The sequence below is a fragment of the Oryctolagus cuniculus genome, chromosome 16 (genome assembly GCF_051225735.1).
Source record: "Oryctolagus cuniculus isolate XC-2025 breed Fujian yellow rabbit chromosome 16, ASM5122573v1, whole genome shotgun sequence".
NCBI classification, from domain to species: domain Eukaryota; kingdom Metazoa; phylum Chordata; class Mammalia; order Lagomorpha; family Leporidae; genus Oryctolagus; species Oryctolagus cuniculus.
The window spans coordinates 17,904,733-17,921,037 of NC_142882.1; the positions used below are offsets into that span (position 1 = coordinate 17,904,733).

At 45.4% G+C, this 16,305-nt stretch overlaps 1 protein-coding gene across 44 annotated transcripts; it reads right to left on the reverse strand.

Moving 5' to 3' along the window:
• Positions 1-928: 928 nt before the first annotated feature.
• Positions 929-15,797, reverse strand: ZNF266 (zinc finger protein 266). Of its 44 annotated transcripts, none has more exons than XM_089316377.1 (8): positions 15,668-15,795; positions 15,405-15,474; positions 9,845-9,991; positions 9,300-9,375; positions 7,952-8,078; positions 6,487-6,573; positions 4,295-4,377; positions 929-3,225 (listed from the first exon to the last, which is right to left on the reverse strand). In XM_089316377.1, exons 4-8 carry the CDS (start codon positions 9,330-9,332, stop codon positions 1,792-1,794), a joined length of 1,764 nt encoding a protein of 587 aa, XP_089172503.1. In that variant the 5' UTR covers positions 9,333-9,375; positions 9,845-9,991; positions 15,405-15,474; positions 15,668-15,795; the 3' UTR covers positions 929-1,791. The 44 variants fall into 44 exon arrangements, with proteins under 44 accessions (XP_089172503.1, XP_089172494.1, XP_089172506.1 ...); XM_089316368.1 differs by having other exon boundaries at positions 9,300-9,388; XM_089316380.1 differs by having other exon boundaries at positions 7,952-8,133; positions 9,300-9,388.
• Between the last annotated feature and the right edge of the window lie 508 nt (positions 15,798-16,305).

Genomic DNA, 16,305 nt, shown 5'->3' on the forward strand with positions numbered 1-16,305 from the left:
GTGGAAAGAACAGGTCTTCAAAGAGGGAGGTGCCTTTCTCTGAAGGGAGGAGAGAACCTCCACTTTGACTATGACCGTGTCTAAACAAGATAAGAGTTGGAGAACTCAAGGGGCTTCCATAGCCTTGGAAACTCATGACTGGTGCATGGGGAGATTACTGATGCCATAAACAGGAGTGTCAATTGGTAAAGTCAACAACAGGAGTCACTGTGCACTTGCTCCTCATGTAGGATCTCTGTCCTTAATGTGCTGTACATTGAGGCTTAATGCTATAACGAGTACTCAAACAGTATATTTCACTTTGTGTTTCTATGGGGGTGCAAACAATTGAAATCTTTACTTAATGTACACTAAACTGATCTTCTGTAAAAAAAAAAAAAAAAAAGAAATTGTCAATTCCCAACTTGACTCTCACTGGGATTAAACATGACAATAGGTCTGATCTGATTTCATCATCATTTAAAAAAAAATCATCTATTATTTTTCACTTTATGTTTCTGTGTGGGAGCAAACTGTTGAAATCCTTACTTAAGGTATACTAAGCTGATCTTCTGTATATTAAGATAATCGAAAATGAATCTTGATGTGAATGGAAGGGGAGAGGGAGTGGGAAAGGGGAGGGTTGTGGGTGGAGGGACAGTATGGGGGGGAAGCCATTGTAACCCATGAGTCGTACTTTGGAAATTTATATTCATTAAATAAAAGATAAAAAAAAAAAAAAAAAAAAAAACAATGAATATGGGCAAAAAAAAAAAAAGAGAATGAAAAAAGTTTTGAAAACTTAATGGAGGCTTTCTCACACGCTATTCATAAGGTTTCCCTGTATACTGGGTTCATAAATAAAGAGTATGGCTTGTGAAATATCTAAAGTTATTCCCACATGCCTTATTAGTTTCCTAGTATCATCATAACAAAATACCAGACTGAATGGCTTAAGCAAGAAAAATTTATTGTCTCAAAATTTTGAACGCTGAAAGCCCATTATCAAGGTGTGGTTAGGGCTGGTTTCCCTGGAGGCCATAACATGGGTATGCATGGAATCATCTTACCTTCTAATTCCATTTTCCATGATCTTTCTGAACTACCCTCATAGACGGATCTACTACAGGCCTCTGTCCTTGCTTTGCAGATGGTCATCTTCCGGTGACCTTACAGGTTTTTTTCCATGTGTCTATCAGAGACACAAATGGTGTTGACTTAGGGATTGACCCTAATCTCCTCACTTAAAGCTGATCACATTTTTAAATATCTTATTCCAAATGCAGTTATATTGTGAGGACCTAGACATTAAGGTTTCAAAAAATTAATGCTGGTGAAGAAGGCAGGGGAAGGTCTTTCAAATTATAAGATTTCCTCTCCAAAGGGAATTCACATACAAGGTATCTTCAAAAGTTCATGGGAAACACACATTACGAAAAAACTCTGCATAGATTTCCAAAATAATCTGCACCAAAATATACTTATCTTTTAATTTCATTTTTTCCATGAACTTCTGAAGTATCCTGATATGCACATTAATGTCTTGATTCAAGATTTCCCACTTTCTCTACATTCATAGGACTTCTCTACAGTGAGATTTCTGACATGTAAGTATTGAGGATTTTGTGAAATCTTTTCACATTCTCTACTGATATATGATCATCTTCACAGTAAACTCTTACGTGCTCATTAAGCCCTGAGATTAGTGATGAAGATGGTTACACATTCCTTAACATTGATCAGATTTCTCCCCCACTGACTTATTTCATATCTTCCAAAGTGAATGAGGACACAACACCTTTAGGCTTTTCCTTATATTGACAGTTTCTCTTCTGCATGCCTTCTTTCGTGATTTTGAAAGGAACTTGGAGAACTGAATGCTTTACCGCACTCTTTACATTCATAAGGTTTCTCCCCAGTGTGAGTTCTTTCATGCAACTGAAATGAATTAGAATATCTAAAGGCTTTCCCACATTGTTTACATTCATAGGGTTTTTCCCCTGTGTGAATTCGCATGTGAAGGTTAACACACGTGGGAAACTTGAAGGCCTTCCCACATTCCAAACATGTGTATGGCTTTTTGGCACTGTGAGTCCGCATGTGATTATTCAGACTGGAGGAATGTGTGAATGCCTTCCCACATTCCTTGCACTCAAAGGGCTTCTCTCCAGTGTGAATTCTCAAATGTCCACTCAGATTTGAGGAAATTGCAAAGGCTTTCCCACACTTGACACATTCAAAGGGCTTTTCTCCAGTGTGAGTTCTCACATGTTCACTAAGGCGAGAGGACCTCGCAAAGGCTTTCCCACAATCCTTACACTCATATGGCTTTTCTCCACTGTGGATTCGTACATGCTTTGTCAAGTCTGAGTTCTGAATGAAGGCTTTCCCACAGTCCTTACATTTGTAGGGTTTTATTCCAGTGTGAATTCGAAAGTGATCATTCAGGCAAGAGGAATTTCTAAAGGATTTTCCACAGACTTCACATTCAAAAGGCTTCTCTGTGGTGTGAGTTTGTAGGTGTTCAGTAAGTTGAGATCTAGGGAAGCCTGTGCCACATTCTTTGCATTCACAGGGCTTATCTCCAGTGTGAGCTTTCAAATGTTGGCTCAAGCATGAGGACACAGTGAAAGCTTTGCCACATTCCTTACATTTGTAAGGTTTCTCTCCAGTATGAGATTTTCTATGCTGAGTCAGCTGACAAGACCTAGTGAAGGTTTGCCCACACTCCTCACACTCATAGGGGTTGCCTCCAGTGTGGCTTCCCAGGTGGATGTTAAGGTATGCAGAATATCTGAAGCCTTTCCCACATTCCTTACACTGGAAGGGCTTTTCGGCATTGGGAGTTTGTAAACGCGCAGCAAGGGCTGTGGAGTGAATGAAATCTTTTCCACAGTGCTTCCATTCATAGAGGTTTTCTCCACTGTGAGTTCTGCTGTGTGTCTGAAGGTGTGACAGGCTCACAAAGGCTTTCCCACAGTCGTTGCACTCGAAGGGTTTCTCCTGAGTACATATTTTCTGGTATGTGAGATTTGGGGTTAGGCTGAGGGTTTCTCCACATGGATTCAAAACCTCTTGAGAAGAGGTTTTCCTGTGTAGAGGAAGGAAGTCTATTCCACACTGATCACATTCAGAAGTGTTCCCTGTACACTGCATTCTCATGTGTGTCTCAAGTCCAGAGTGTTCATTGCAGAATTTCCCACACTGCTTAGGGTCACAGAGTTCTCCTCCACTGTGGTTTCTTGTCTGTTGATAAAGGGAGGATTGATGATTAAAGCATAATCCAGACTCATTAATAGACTACATGCATCTGAATACAGAAACATTAATATGATGATCACCTCCATTCTGCCCTTCTAATCACATGCACACAGCTCCTACCTTGTTGATTTCTTTAAAGTAAAATGGTAAGGGGCTTCTAATGGAATGCTCTGCCAACTACTCTAATCTTAAAAATACTTCTCAAGGTTAGCATTGTGGTGCAGCAGGTTAAGCCACCACATGTGATGCCAGCAGTCCATATCCACTTCCAAGTCAGCTTCCTGCTAGTGTTCCTGTGAAGACAGCAGAAGATGGCCCAGGTACTTGGACCCCTGCCACCCACGTTGGAGACCCATACGGAGTTCCAGGCTCCTGGCTTTGGCCTGGCCCAGTCCTGGTTGTTGCAGCCATCTGGGGAGTGAACCAGCATATGGAAGGTATCTATCTCTATCTCGTGTGCTAGCTTGCTCATTCTCTATCCTTCTCTCAATCTATCAAATAAAAAAAAAATCTTTTTAAAAATTCTATAGTTTCATTAAACTGTTTTAAGATTTACTATCAGAGCTAGCAATGTGGCACAGAGGCTAAGCTGCCAATTGTGATGCCAGCATCCTATATGCATTGCTGGTTCGAGTCCCAGCTGCTTCACTTCCAGTCCAGTTCACTGTAATGTACCTGGAAAAGTAGAAGATAGCCCAACTGCTTTGTCCCCTGCCACCAATGTGGGAAATCTGGACAAATTTTCAGGCTCTAGCTTTGGCCTAGCCCAGCCCCAGTCACTGTGGCTAACTAGGAATGAACCAGCAGATGGAAAATCTCTACTATCTAGTTATATTATGAAAATGCATACCTGTGGGAACTCTGAAGCAATAACTATCACTATAGGTTTGAGGCATCCCCAAATCCATCATATTCAAAGTACCTCTCCAGAGACACAGCTCTCCTGGGTCAATGCTACTTCTCTCAATTATCTCTCATTCCACTCATTTTATATAATGGAATTCAAAATCTTTCATAAAAATGGAAAATAAGAAATACTGCTAGGTAATCTTACCACTTGCATCCCACTGGGGGTGTGTCCCTTCAGTGTAGCCTCCTGGTGTGCCAACCCTCCAGCATTAAGCTGCACTTTCCATTCTGAAGTTGAAAAGAAATACAAGGGCTTAGAAACCAAAATGGAAGGCAGAAGGAGCTGAAAATCACAGGATGATTTTTAATTGTTTTCAAATTAAATATGGCCCAGAAAAGACAGCTTTGACAATATTGATTATGTTGACAATTTGGCAAAGTTAAGGATATGGATGTCAAAATTTTAGGTAGTTTATTACAGCTTGATTCTATGAAATCTAAAACTGAAGATGAATTCAACTATTGGCACAGAAGGAACGTAGAAAGTACAAGGCAAGCAGAACACATCAAAACAATGAACTTAAGCCTAACAGGTTGTACTGTGAGATCAGAGGAAAGCCTGAGTAGATGGACAAAGGGAAGCTGAAGATATCCTAATACAAAGTTGTCAGAAGCAGAAAGGAGTCACTTGTGAAAAAATAAGGAAGATTCTCACACATGATTGCTTGGGAATAACTATCATAAAAGACTGCAAGAACCACATTACAAAGAAGCCACCATAACCTTACACAAAAAGTACTTCAGGGGTGGGGGCTGTGCTACATGGGGTTAAGCCACAGTTTGCGAACCCCACATCCCATATTGTAGTGTCTGGCTATATCCTAGATACTTCACACCTCACTTTCCTGCCAACATGCCTGGGAGGCAACAGATGACAGCTCAAGTATTTTGGTTCCTGCCACCCATATGGGACACCCAGATGGAGTTTCTTACTCCTGGCTCAGGTTGGTTCATCTGTGGCTGCTACAGGCATTTGGGGATAAAATCTCGTCATCTTCTCCTCCACAACACTGTATTTCCAATAAACAAATACTTTAAAGAACTTCTACAAGGACATATGCCTAGCAACTGTCTGTCACCTTAACTGATGTCACCCTGGTTATTAATTATTGTGGCCAAATACTAGTATTTCAAAATATCTGATGTAGTCCTCCTATTTTTGCCTTTACATTCTTCCCCTTGCCTCAATGTCTTTGAACACACATTTTACCATAATACATGTAGCTCACTGCAATGCCTTGCTAGTCCCAAAGGAATATCATCAGGGACATTAGAGAATATCTTAGAGAATATCCCTCTGATTGCTCTTTTTTTAAAAAGGTTTATTTTATTTGAAAGGCAGAGTGACAGAGAAAAGAGACAGAGACAAAGAGATCGTCCATTGGCTGGCTTATTCCCCAAATGGCTGTAACAGGCCAGGCTCAATTGTCTTCCCAAGTACATTAGCAGGAAGCTGACTGGAAATGGAGCAGCTAGGACTCAAACTGGTGCTCCAATAATCCGCTGCCCCACAACATTGGCCTATTTTTTTCCTTTTTCTTAATTTGGGGTAACATTAACTTTTTTTTCCTTTTTTTAAAGTTTCATTTTTTTCTAAAGATTTTTACTTATTTATTTGAGAAGTAGAGCTAGAGAAAGAGAGGGAAAGACAGAGAAAGGTCTTCCACCTATTAGTTCACTCCCCAAATGGCCACAACAGCCAGAGCAGAGCTAATCTGAAACCAGGAGCCAGGAACTTCTTCCAGGTCTCCCACACAGGTGCAAGGACCCAAGCACTTGGGCCATCTTCTACTGCTTTCCCAGGCCATAGCAGAGAGCCATATTAGAAGAGGAGCAGCTGGGACACAAACCAGTGCCCATATGGGAAGCCGGAGCCACAGGCAGGGCCTTAGCCCACTATAGCACAGCACCAGCCCCGGGAACATTAACTTCTGAGAAAACTTATCTCAATCATCTGAGATAGAAATACGTCTGATAAAATACAGGTGTTGTGGCACAGTAGGTTAAGTTGCCATCTGGGATGCCCATATCCCATACTGAAGTACCAGTTTGAGCTCAAGCTACTCTGCTTCCAATACAGCTTCCTTCTGAAGCTTCCCCAGGAGCAGCAGGTGCTGGCTCAAGTACTTCTGCCTCTGCCACTGAAGACCCAGAGGGTTACAAGTTCCTGACTCTGGCTTGGCCTCGTCCTGGCTGTTCCTGCAGTAAACAATACAAGAACTTTCTCTCTGTCACTCTGCGCTTCAAGTAAGTGAAAAATAAACATTGTACGTTTCCTCATTATACTTACAAACATACTGAACTTATTAATCAGGATCAGTCTTCAGAAGCACTGACCTTGGAGACCTCTTTGACCTCTTTGCACTGTCTTTGACTCTTCTTGTTCCAACCAAGAAATCAGCCTGGGTTTCATGAGCTGACATCCTGTGTGCAGGGAAAGGTACACTTACGGAAGAGGCTCATTCAAGATATGGCACACCTCCCAACGGCTCAAGAACTACAGTTCCAATGAAAGTGATGAAATTATTTCAAAAGGGCTAAAAGTGAAATTCTCATCTCTGTCTGTGCTCCTAAACAGCTGGTTATCTCCAAGCCCCCAAGACCCAAATTTAGGTTTACATTCACATTTTTCAAAGCACTAAAGCTTTTAATCGAGTAGAAAATAAAGAAAGTGAAATGAAGAGATCTTCATTCTCATAGGAGAAGTAACTGCATCTCTGACTCCTAAACATTACAGTGCATCATATCATCTGGAGAGCTCGTCAAATGCAGATGACAGGGCCCCAGTCACAGACATTCTGACCGAGTCTGTCAAAGATGGAGACAGTGAGAGTGATGCTCTTGACTTCAGACCACGTTCTGGGAAACGTCATGATGATTAAACGCTATTAGGGAAGGGCTACGTCTGTTATCTTGCACTGTTTCTGGAGGTGACACCACCAATTCTGCAACACAGTAAGAGGGAACTTCAAAAACTTTGTGGAGGGGATGACACTGTGGTGCAGCGGGTTAAGCTATGACTTGTGACACCAGCATCCCATATCAGGGCGCTGGTTCAAATCCAGGCTGATCTACTTCTGATCCAGGTACCTGCCAATGCACCTGGGAAAGCAGTGGAAGATGGTCCAAGTGAATGGGCCTCTGTCACCCCGATAGGAGACCCAGATGGAGTTCCAGGCTCCTGGCTTTGGCCTGGCCCAGCTCTGGCCATTCCAGCCACTTGCAGAGTAAACCAGCAAATGGAAGATTTCTTTTTTTTCTCTCCCTCTCACTCTGCCTTTTAAATAAATAACATAAATCTTTAAAAAAACATCTTCACAGCAAAAGTGGAATTAAAAGATAAGCTTAATTTGGGGCCGGCGCCGTGGCTCACTTGGTCAATCCTCCGCCTGTGGTGCCGGCATCCTATATGGGCGCCAGGTTCTAGTCCCGGTTGCTCCTCCTCCAGTCCAGCTCTCTGCTGTGGCCACGGAGGGCAGTGGAAGATGGCCCAGGTGCTTGGGTGCCTGCACCCGCATGGGAGACCAGGAAAAAGCACCTGGCTCCTGGCCTCGGATCGGCACAGCACCAGCCGTAGCAGCCATTTGGGGGGTGAACCAATGGAAGGAAGACCTTTCTCTCTGTCTCTCTCTCACTGTCTAACTCTGTCAAATAAAAAAAAAAAGTTTATTTTGGTAAACAAAAATTTTGAAATCTGTGAATAATCTTTTCATAACATGCATTTTCCAGGAACTTTCTGCAGATACCATATTTATAATATAATTTGTTCCTAACAGGCTACATGGAATGATGTTGATCTTACCTACAGTGGCCAGATTCTCATAATTTTCCAGCATCACATCTTTGTACAGATTTCTCTGAACTGGGTCCAGTAAAGTCCACTCTTCCTGGGTGAAGTCCACAGCCACATCATCAAAGGTCACTGACTCCTAAACCATCACACACATGCTGGTTTGAGCCAAGTAATATCTCCACCAGTGTTCACTGGAGAATGAGGAAGGGAGACTGTTGCCTCTACAGGGTACTGGGGCCTCCCATTGTCTATCCCAGGGTTTAAAAGTCCTGTGTATCCCTTTTTCTATCCACACCCACTCACTGGGCATCTCTCATCTTACTTCCTTCCATCACAGGACACTCGTGAGCACACCACAAATGCTTGATAAATGCTGATGAGTAAGTTCATGAAACAAAAGACAGTTTATTTGCCCTACCATCTGCCAGGGCACCCAGCAAAATAAGAAATATACAGTCGGGGGCTGGCACTGTGGCACAGCAAGTAAAGCCGCCACCTACAGTGCCAGCAATCCATATGGGCGCCGGTTCAGGTCCCGGCTGCTCCACTTCTGATCCAGCACTCTGTGGCCTGGAAAAACAGTAGAAGATGGACCAAGTCCCTGGGTCCCTGCACCCACATGGGAGACCTGGAAGAAGCTCCTGGCTCCTGACTTCAGATCAGCACAGCTGCGGCTGTTGTGGCCATCTTTGGAGTGAACTAGTGGATGGAAGACCTCTCTCTCTCTCTCTCTCTCTCTCTCTCTCTCTCTGCTTCTGCCTCTCCATAACTCTACCTTTCAAATTAATAAATAAATCTTTAAAAAAAAAACATAGAAACATACAGTCAGCACCATAAGGGAAGAGTAATTAGTAAACATGAAAACCTTGGATGATTTCAAGGTAATGCCCCAACAGTATGAGGGGTCCCATTCTCTAGGGAAATTCAACTGGGGATTCAGTCCCTGCATGAGGCGTTTTTGCTGTCAGAGCAGGTATTTGGCCTAGCAGTTGAGATATCTGTGTTTCACATCAGTGTCAGAGGTCTGCGTCCCAGCTCTAGTCTCTGGCTCCAGCTTCCTGCTAATACAGACCCTGGCAGGCATCAGTGATGACTCAGGTAATTGGGTTCCTACCACTCATTTGGGGACCTGGATTGCAATCCCAGCTCTGGGCTTCAGCTACAGCTATCTCAGGTATTTGGAGAGTGAACCAGTCTATGCGAGCTCTGTTGGTCTGTGTCTGCCTCTCACATATATAGACAATACTAATTATTTTAAAAGGAAGGAGCAGCTCTGGAAACAAATCTGCCTAGATGGAAATGTGTCTTCCTGCTGGATGCAAGTAGGTCATTTTGTAGAATGACAGTTTCTGCATACCTGGTAACAATCTGTGAAGCAGTCAGCCAACATCCGTTCTGCTGCTCTCTCTTGTTCAAGAAGGCTCACTGGGTCCCTGTAAAGAAGACCTCATGGAAAAGAAAGCAGGCATGAGAATCCAGAGCTGCCCATAAATTCTACATGCACATGCCTAGTAATCATTCCATCCATGTTTGAAATTCCCACAGAATCCTGCACACTCATGAAAACTCTCACACACACACACTGCCATATGCTGCCAGAGCCATTCTAGCTCACCTACAGCCGGGAAAGGGGTTTTGAGTCATGCTGCCCATCAAGAAAAAGATCAGTTTCATCATACAGGTAAGGAAATGTAACTATTTGCCTATGAGGATAAAACTCACAAAGATTAGGCAGCACCTCTTCCCAAAGCACAGATGCCAGGGGGGTGAATGAGACCATGGCCTTCCCTGGCCTGCTAAGTGAAAGGGCAGCGTGGCTGCGCAGGGTCACCCACTGGGCCCCTTACTGTACACAGAAAACCTAAAGCAGAGTCTCTGAAAGGGGGCATCAGCAGGACTTACCATGAGTCAAATCAACAGCCGCCATCCTGTGAGGGTGATGGTGCAACGTGCCCAGTCTCTTCCTTGATTACAAGATCTCCGGACAGCTTAGGAATCCACAAAGGAAGTGGCAACCTCCATTCCTCTTTGTTCAGGGTTAATGGAGACCTGTTTCTATCAATCAACAAGTATTACTTATCAATAATCTATGTAAAAGACACTGAAAACTGTACTCTCTGTAACAGTATTAGCAACACCAACTGCTATTTACTGACAACCAGTGTATGTCAGGTTTAAGAGATAGTACATAAGCTCATTTAATTATAACAACCCTTCACAGTAGATTCCATTATTTCTATTTAACACTGAAAAAACAACTAGATTAAGAGAACACTCATAATTAGCCCAACATTATTCAGTTTAGGGAGTGGGAATGAGGTCTTGAATGCAGTGAAGTTTGTCTCTAACGCCTCACAGCTTGTTGTCACAGGTTGAAGAACCCTTCTCCAAAAGGTTTGCGCCTAGAAATGTTTCAGATTTTGGAGTTTTCTTGATTTTGGAATATTGGCACAGACTTTACCACTTCAGCACCCCTAATCTAAAACTCCAAAATTTGGAATGCTCAGAAATCTAAAACTTTTTTAAGCTTGATGTCAGTGCTCAAAAATTTTCAGATTTTCAGATTAGGAATACTTAACCTGTACCTCTCAACATGATCAAAGTTCAATCTAGGGGCTGGCACTGTGGCACAGAGGGTTAAGCCACTGCCTGCAGTCCTAGCCTCCCGTATGAGCGCCAGTTCAAGATACAGCTGCTTTACTTCCAAAGCAGCTTCCTGCTATTGTGCCCGGGCAAGCAGTAAAAGATGGCCTAAGTTTTCGAGTCCCTGCCACCCACTTGGGAGACACAGAAGAAGTTCCTGGCCTCTGGCTTCAGCCTGGCCCAGCCCTGGCCATTACAGCCATTTGGGGAGTGAACTACAAGATGGAAAATCCAGACTGAAACAGGGTCACAGAATTGGCACAGCAAGCAGTTGTGTGGTTATAGCCACAAGGACCAATAAAACCCCTCTGGAGTGCTCTGGGTTTACCACTTGGCCCGCCCCTGCGGTCGACACCACTGGGGAAGGATCGATGGCTGCCGAGTCCTTCCACACTGCTGGGCACTGCAGCCTGGTGTAACTGTCCAGTGTTACGAAACGCCCCTCCCTAACTCGGGAAACCCAAGCGCTCTCAGGGCCCGCCAACTGCCAGCCTGAACAGGGCAAGAAGGGCGACAGCCAAGCTGCTACCACTTCCCACGCTGGTCACAGGGACACAGATCACACTGTGAAGCCTTCACTAAGGGTCAAAGGCATAGATGAGGACGAGCCTGCATTCTGATGGTCCACGGAGCTGGGGAGAGTACCTACGGAGGTCACCAGAGTTCCCAGCCTTCACCGGGAGGATGACAGTCATCTTACTGACAGCAATGTGGCCAGAATCTACTGTCACTGTGTTGCTGCCTCCCCTTGCGTGTGCTGCCCTACGACACTACCCCATAAGAATCACAAATGGACGCCACTCAGAACCACCAGGAGCTTGTGAGGTGAACGTCCAAAGGTAAAGGAAAAAATACTTTAGGCACCTAGAGATCCAAGCCATTCCAAATACTTTACTTAAAAGAGAACAAAAGGGGAATAAAGGGGCTGATTACCTATTTCACAAACATTTAGAGGGGCCGGGTGCCAGTTCAGGTCCTGGCTGCTCCACTTCCAATCTAGCTCCCTACTAATGGCCTGGGAAAGCAGTGAAGGATAACCCAAGTCCTTGGATCCCTGCACCCACGTGGGAGACCTGGAAGAAGCTCCTGGCTCCTGGCTTTGGATCAGCACAGCTCCAGCCATTGCGGCCATTTGGGGAATGAACCAACGGATGGAATTTCAACGTCTCTCACACTCTGTCTCTGCCTCTCTGTAACTCTGCCTTTCAAATAAATTAATTTTTTAAAAAATGGCCACATATCGGACTCTCCTAGACAGGGTCCCACAGACCCAGGGCCTGTGACCCTCCAAATCTAGCTCCCACTGTGCTTTAGGGCATCTAACAGCATCCCACAAGCATCACAGGACTACTAGGGCCTCAGCAAACATGGGCAGCCTGGTGTATTTCACCTTCAAGAGGTGGTAGCTCACCCCATCCTCAGTCCCTTGCCAGATGCCAGGGTGCCAGCAGATGTCTACCCCAAACCCCTTGGGGCTAACAGCAGGAACAGGAATAGGCGTTCACACCACAAGTAAGGGGTAGTATTTACCATCATACATGATAGAGCTCAGAGGAGAGCTGCGGCTCTCCATCCCTCAGCCAGAAAGAATGGCCACCACGGCCACACATGGCCAACCTTCAGGCACTCACATTAGCACTGGATGCCCTGCTCAATACACTGCCCCATCTCCATGACTATTCTAGACTTAATGGCCCATTACCTAAAAATTTTCTCTGTCAAGGTGAAAATAAAAACCTGGGGAATCTCTTGCCTGAACAATGCCCAAAATATAAAACAGAATCACACAGCTCCACAAAACAAAGCCTTCCTACAACATTCCGTATTCCCGTCAATTAGACATTATTAGTACAAGTTGAGTATCCTGTATCCAGAATACTTGGGACCATAAACGTTCCCATTTTCTCAATTTGGGGGTGGGTGTGGGGGAACCTTGGATTATTAGTATAGACTTTACTGGTTGACCACCCCTAACCTGAAATCTCAAACGCTTCCAAATCTGAATGTTTTTGAGTGTCATGTCAGTGCTCAAAAAGTTTGATTTCCAAAGAAAAACAAATAAAAAAAAGTTTCTGATTTCAGAGGCAGGCATCTGGCACAGGAAGATGCCACTTATGATGCCAACATCTCAAATGCGGTGTGCCTGGCAGGCTCTGCTCCTGACTCCAACTTCTTAATAATTACACCCTGGGAGGCAGCAGGTGATGGCTCAAGTCCTGGGGTCCCTGCCACTCATGTAGGAGTCAGGAATTCAGTTTTCAGCTCCTCACTTCAGCCTGTGGCTGTCACAGGCATTTAGGAAGTAAACCAACGGGTAGAAGTGTTGTCTGTCTGTGTCTGTCTCTCTCTCCCTTTCAAATTAAAAAAAAAAAAAAAAAGATTCAGACCATTTTAGATTCTGGATTTCTGATTCGTGAATTCTCAACTTGTAGTAGCCAACACACTTATTTCACTTCTTAAAATATACAATGCCAAACCCTAGGAAAGGAACGATTTCCCTAACAGGTCCCACATAACTGGTTTTACTGAAAGACATAATGATGTCCTCAAACAACTATTTTTCAATTTCTAATCCAACAAATAAATCTCTATCATGACACAGGCCTTGAGCTATCTTTTGGTTTTGTTCCTAACTTTTCAATCTTGCCCTGCTCCCATAAGGCCCAATGCAGGGAGCATACTCCCCTGGAACTCACTAACCATAGATCTGTCCCACAGGCCAAGTTGCTCCTCACCTCAAATGGGATCAATATGAACCTAAACATCTAGCAACAGAACACCCAATGTACACACACAAAATCCCATCAGGTACAGGAACACATCACTCTATTAACTACCAGTCTTTCTACTACTCCTAGTGGTCCGAGTGCTTTGTTGGAGTACAACCTGGAGGGCCATATCACCTTCAGTGGATACTCACTCGGAAAAAAAAAATACCTCCAGAGCAGGTGTTTTGCATAGAGGTTAAGACACAAAACAGGGGGCCACCGCAGTGACATAGCGGGCATCCCATAGGGGCCCTGGATTGTCTCCTGGCTGCTTCTCTTCTGATCCAGCTCCCTGCTAATGCACCTGGGAAAGCAGAGGGAGGATGGCCCAAGTGCTTGGACCCCTGCACCCACTGAGAGACCGGGAAGAAGCTCCTGGCCCCTGGCTTTAGATTGGCCCAGCTCCAGCCTTTGCGGCCATTTGGGGAGTGAATCAGCAGATGGAAGATTTCTCCCCCTGTCTCTCCCTCTCTCAGTCTGTAACTCTGCTTCTCAAATAAGTAAATCTTTTAAAAACCAAAACCAAACAAACACTTTCTCCATTTCATACTCACTTTCCTAAGCAGTTAAGAAACAAAAATGCTTTTCCTACTCAATTTCCTTTTCAACATGGCTAAAAAATACAACTTATACTTTGTAAGAATACACCTGATCCTACTCTCAAAGAGAAAACAACACTGCAGTTTACTTCCAGACTCTCACCTATTTGTGATAATGCATTTATTTGCTTAATTACATGCCAGCCTGCTCCATTAGTTTATAAGCACCCTAAGAAAAGCCCTAAAGACTCTCTACTGATTTATCTCTCTCTTGCCCTCTCCCTGGTGCCCATCGGGCTTCCCCCACCCAACAATAAACATTTCCCTTAAAAAAAAAAAAAAAAAAGAATAGCCCTAGAGTGAATTTTTTTGCTCTGTGCCTTAATCAACCATTCAGGTCTGCATCAGTTTACAGGAACTATAAGAAATGGAGAAAACATTTAAACACATCAAAAGAATGAAATTAGAAGTATTAAAATGTGTGACCTTCTGAACAAACATGAGAGTCTCCAGAAAGACAACAGGAAAAAGAAACAAGAGACTGAAAGACACAGGACAATGTATAAAACACGTTAGATCTAAAACAACCAAAATCACATCTTGGAAAACAATGTGGAGGATTTTGCCTTTTTTTTTTTTTTTTTTTTTTTTGACAGGCAGAGTGGACAGTGAGAGAGAGAGAGAGAGAGAAAGGTCTTCCTTTGCCGTTGGTTCACCCTCCAATGGCCGCCGCGGCCGGCGCACCGCGCTGATCCGATGGCAGGAGCCAGGAGCCAGGAGCCAGGTGCTTCTCCTGGTCTCCCATGGGGTGCAGGGCCCAAGCACTTGGGCCATCCTCCACTGCACTCCCTGGCCACAGCAGAGGGCTGGCCTGGAAGAGGGGCAACCAGGACAGAATCTGGCGCCCCGACTGGGACTAGAACCCGGTGTGCAGGCGCCGCTAGGCGGAGGATTAGCCTAGTGAGCCACGGCGCCGGCGGATTTTGCCTTTTAACACATAGCAGCTATTAATAATATTTAACTTTTTTCTTGGTTCAAATAACAGTATTGTGGTTTTAACAGGACAATGTCTTGATCTATAGCAGATGTACTGCCAAGCTTTTAAAGTTCAAGTGTCAGGCATCAAATTTCCTATTTTCTTTCAAACAGTTCACACAAAAAAATGCATTTCATTTTTCTGGGCCAGAGCCAAGGATACATGCAAATACAATAGTAGCGGTGCAACAAAACCTCATCGCTTCTTCCCGGGGCCCCTGTCCTGCAGCTCTGCGGGGAGACGCGGGCCTGGAGAGTGCAGGAAAATTCTTGTTTTATGTAGGACGCCGTGCGGTCTCCACACGTTTGCTTTCTGCTCACAGAAACGTGCAGGCGCCACAGGCGCCGTAAGAAAAGAGGTGGCTTGGTCTTGCTAGCAGAACGGAACGCAGGCCGCGCAGAGACAAGCAATGATTCCCAGGGAAGTGGTGTTCGCACAAGCGCAAGGCAGCCGCCCCCGCCCAGCCCCGCACCTACTTTCCCGCCGGCACCGCCCGCTCCGACGACCGCAGCCAGCGCGACGGAAATGAGGCAAATCCCTTCCCTTCTGGGGGAAAAAAATAAAAAAGTCACACAGAAAATAGAGGTTTCTGAAGGAGCAAGGGGCCGTGTTCCTCAGGGCACATCCCGACCTGGCTCCTGAGGGCACCGCACGCGCGAGCGCCGCCGGCCCGAGCCGCCCCGCGGGCCCCGGCCGCATTGCTGCCTCCCCACTGCTCGGTCACCGGCTCCTCCCTCACCCAGGCTCGCCACGGCCAGGTTCAGACGGAAGACCACCAAGCAACAACTGAACTTGGCCGCGCACCGCCGGCTCCGGAAGAGACGGCGGCGGCCCGTGACGTCACTTCCGCTCGCGGCCTCCAGCCCGGAAGAGCGCGGCTGCGGGGCTCCCGCGGCGCCCTGGCCGGGCACCTGCGGGCGCGGAGGTTCTAGTTTCTTCCGACGTGAACCGGGCTGGGGAGCTGGGGGGCTGGGGAGGCCCGGGTGACCAGGACGGCCGTGAGCCCGCGGGCGGTGACCTTGCTGGACTAAGCGGACGCCCACCTTCCCGGAGCCCCTGCGGTCTGGGTGCTGGGGAACCTGCCAGTCTGTCAACCCAACCTCTACCCCGTCAGTCACTGCCTCTTCTTTGCTTTTATTTATCTGGATGCCGTGGCACACTCTTAGTACTTGATGACTTTTATTCTCAATGTACTACTGTTTGTAAATCTTCAGATTTTTTCTTCGAATACATAGTTTTTTAAAAAATATTTATTTGAAAGAGTTACACAGAGGAGAGGCAGAGAGAGAGGTCTTCCATCCGATGGTTCACCCTCCAATTGACTGCAACTGCTGGAGTTGTGCTGATCCGAAGCCAGGAGCCTGGAGCTTCCGCCCG

What these genes read in the sequence shown, in the direction of transcription:
- ZNF266 (XM_051838052.3), bottom strand. Translation starts at nt 9,869, where the DNA reads ATGGCGGCTGTTGATTTGACTCATG. An exon ending in GCTTCACAGATTGTTACCAG is followed by an intron (nt 8,079 to 9,299) that starts GTATGCAGAAAC and finishes GTGATGGTTTAG; the next exon opens with GAGTCAGTGACCTTTGATGA. An exon ending in TGAGAATCTGGCCACTGTAG is followed by an intron (nt 6,574 to 7,951) that starts GTAAGATCAACA and finishes CCCTGCACACAG; the next exon opens with GATGTCAGCTCATGAAACCC.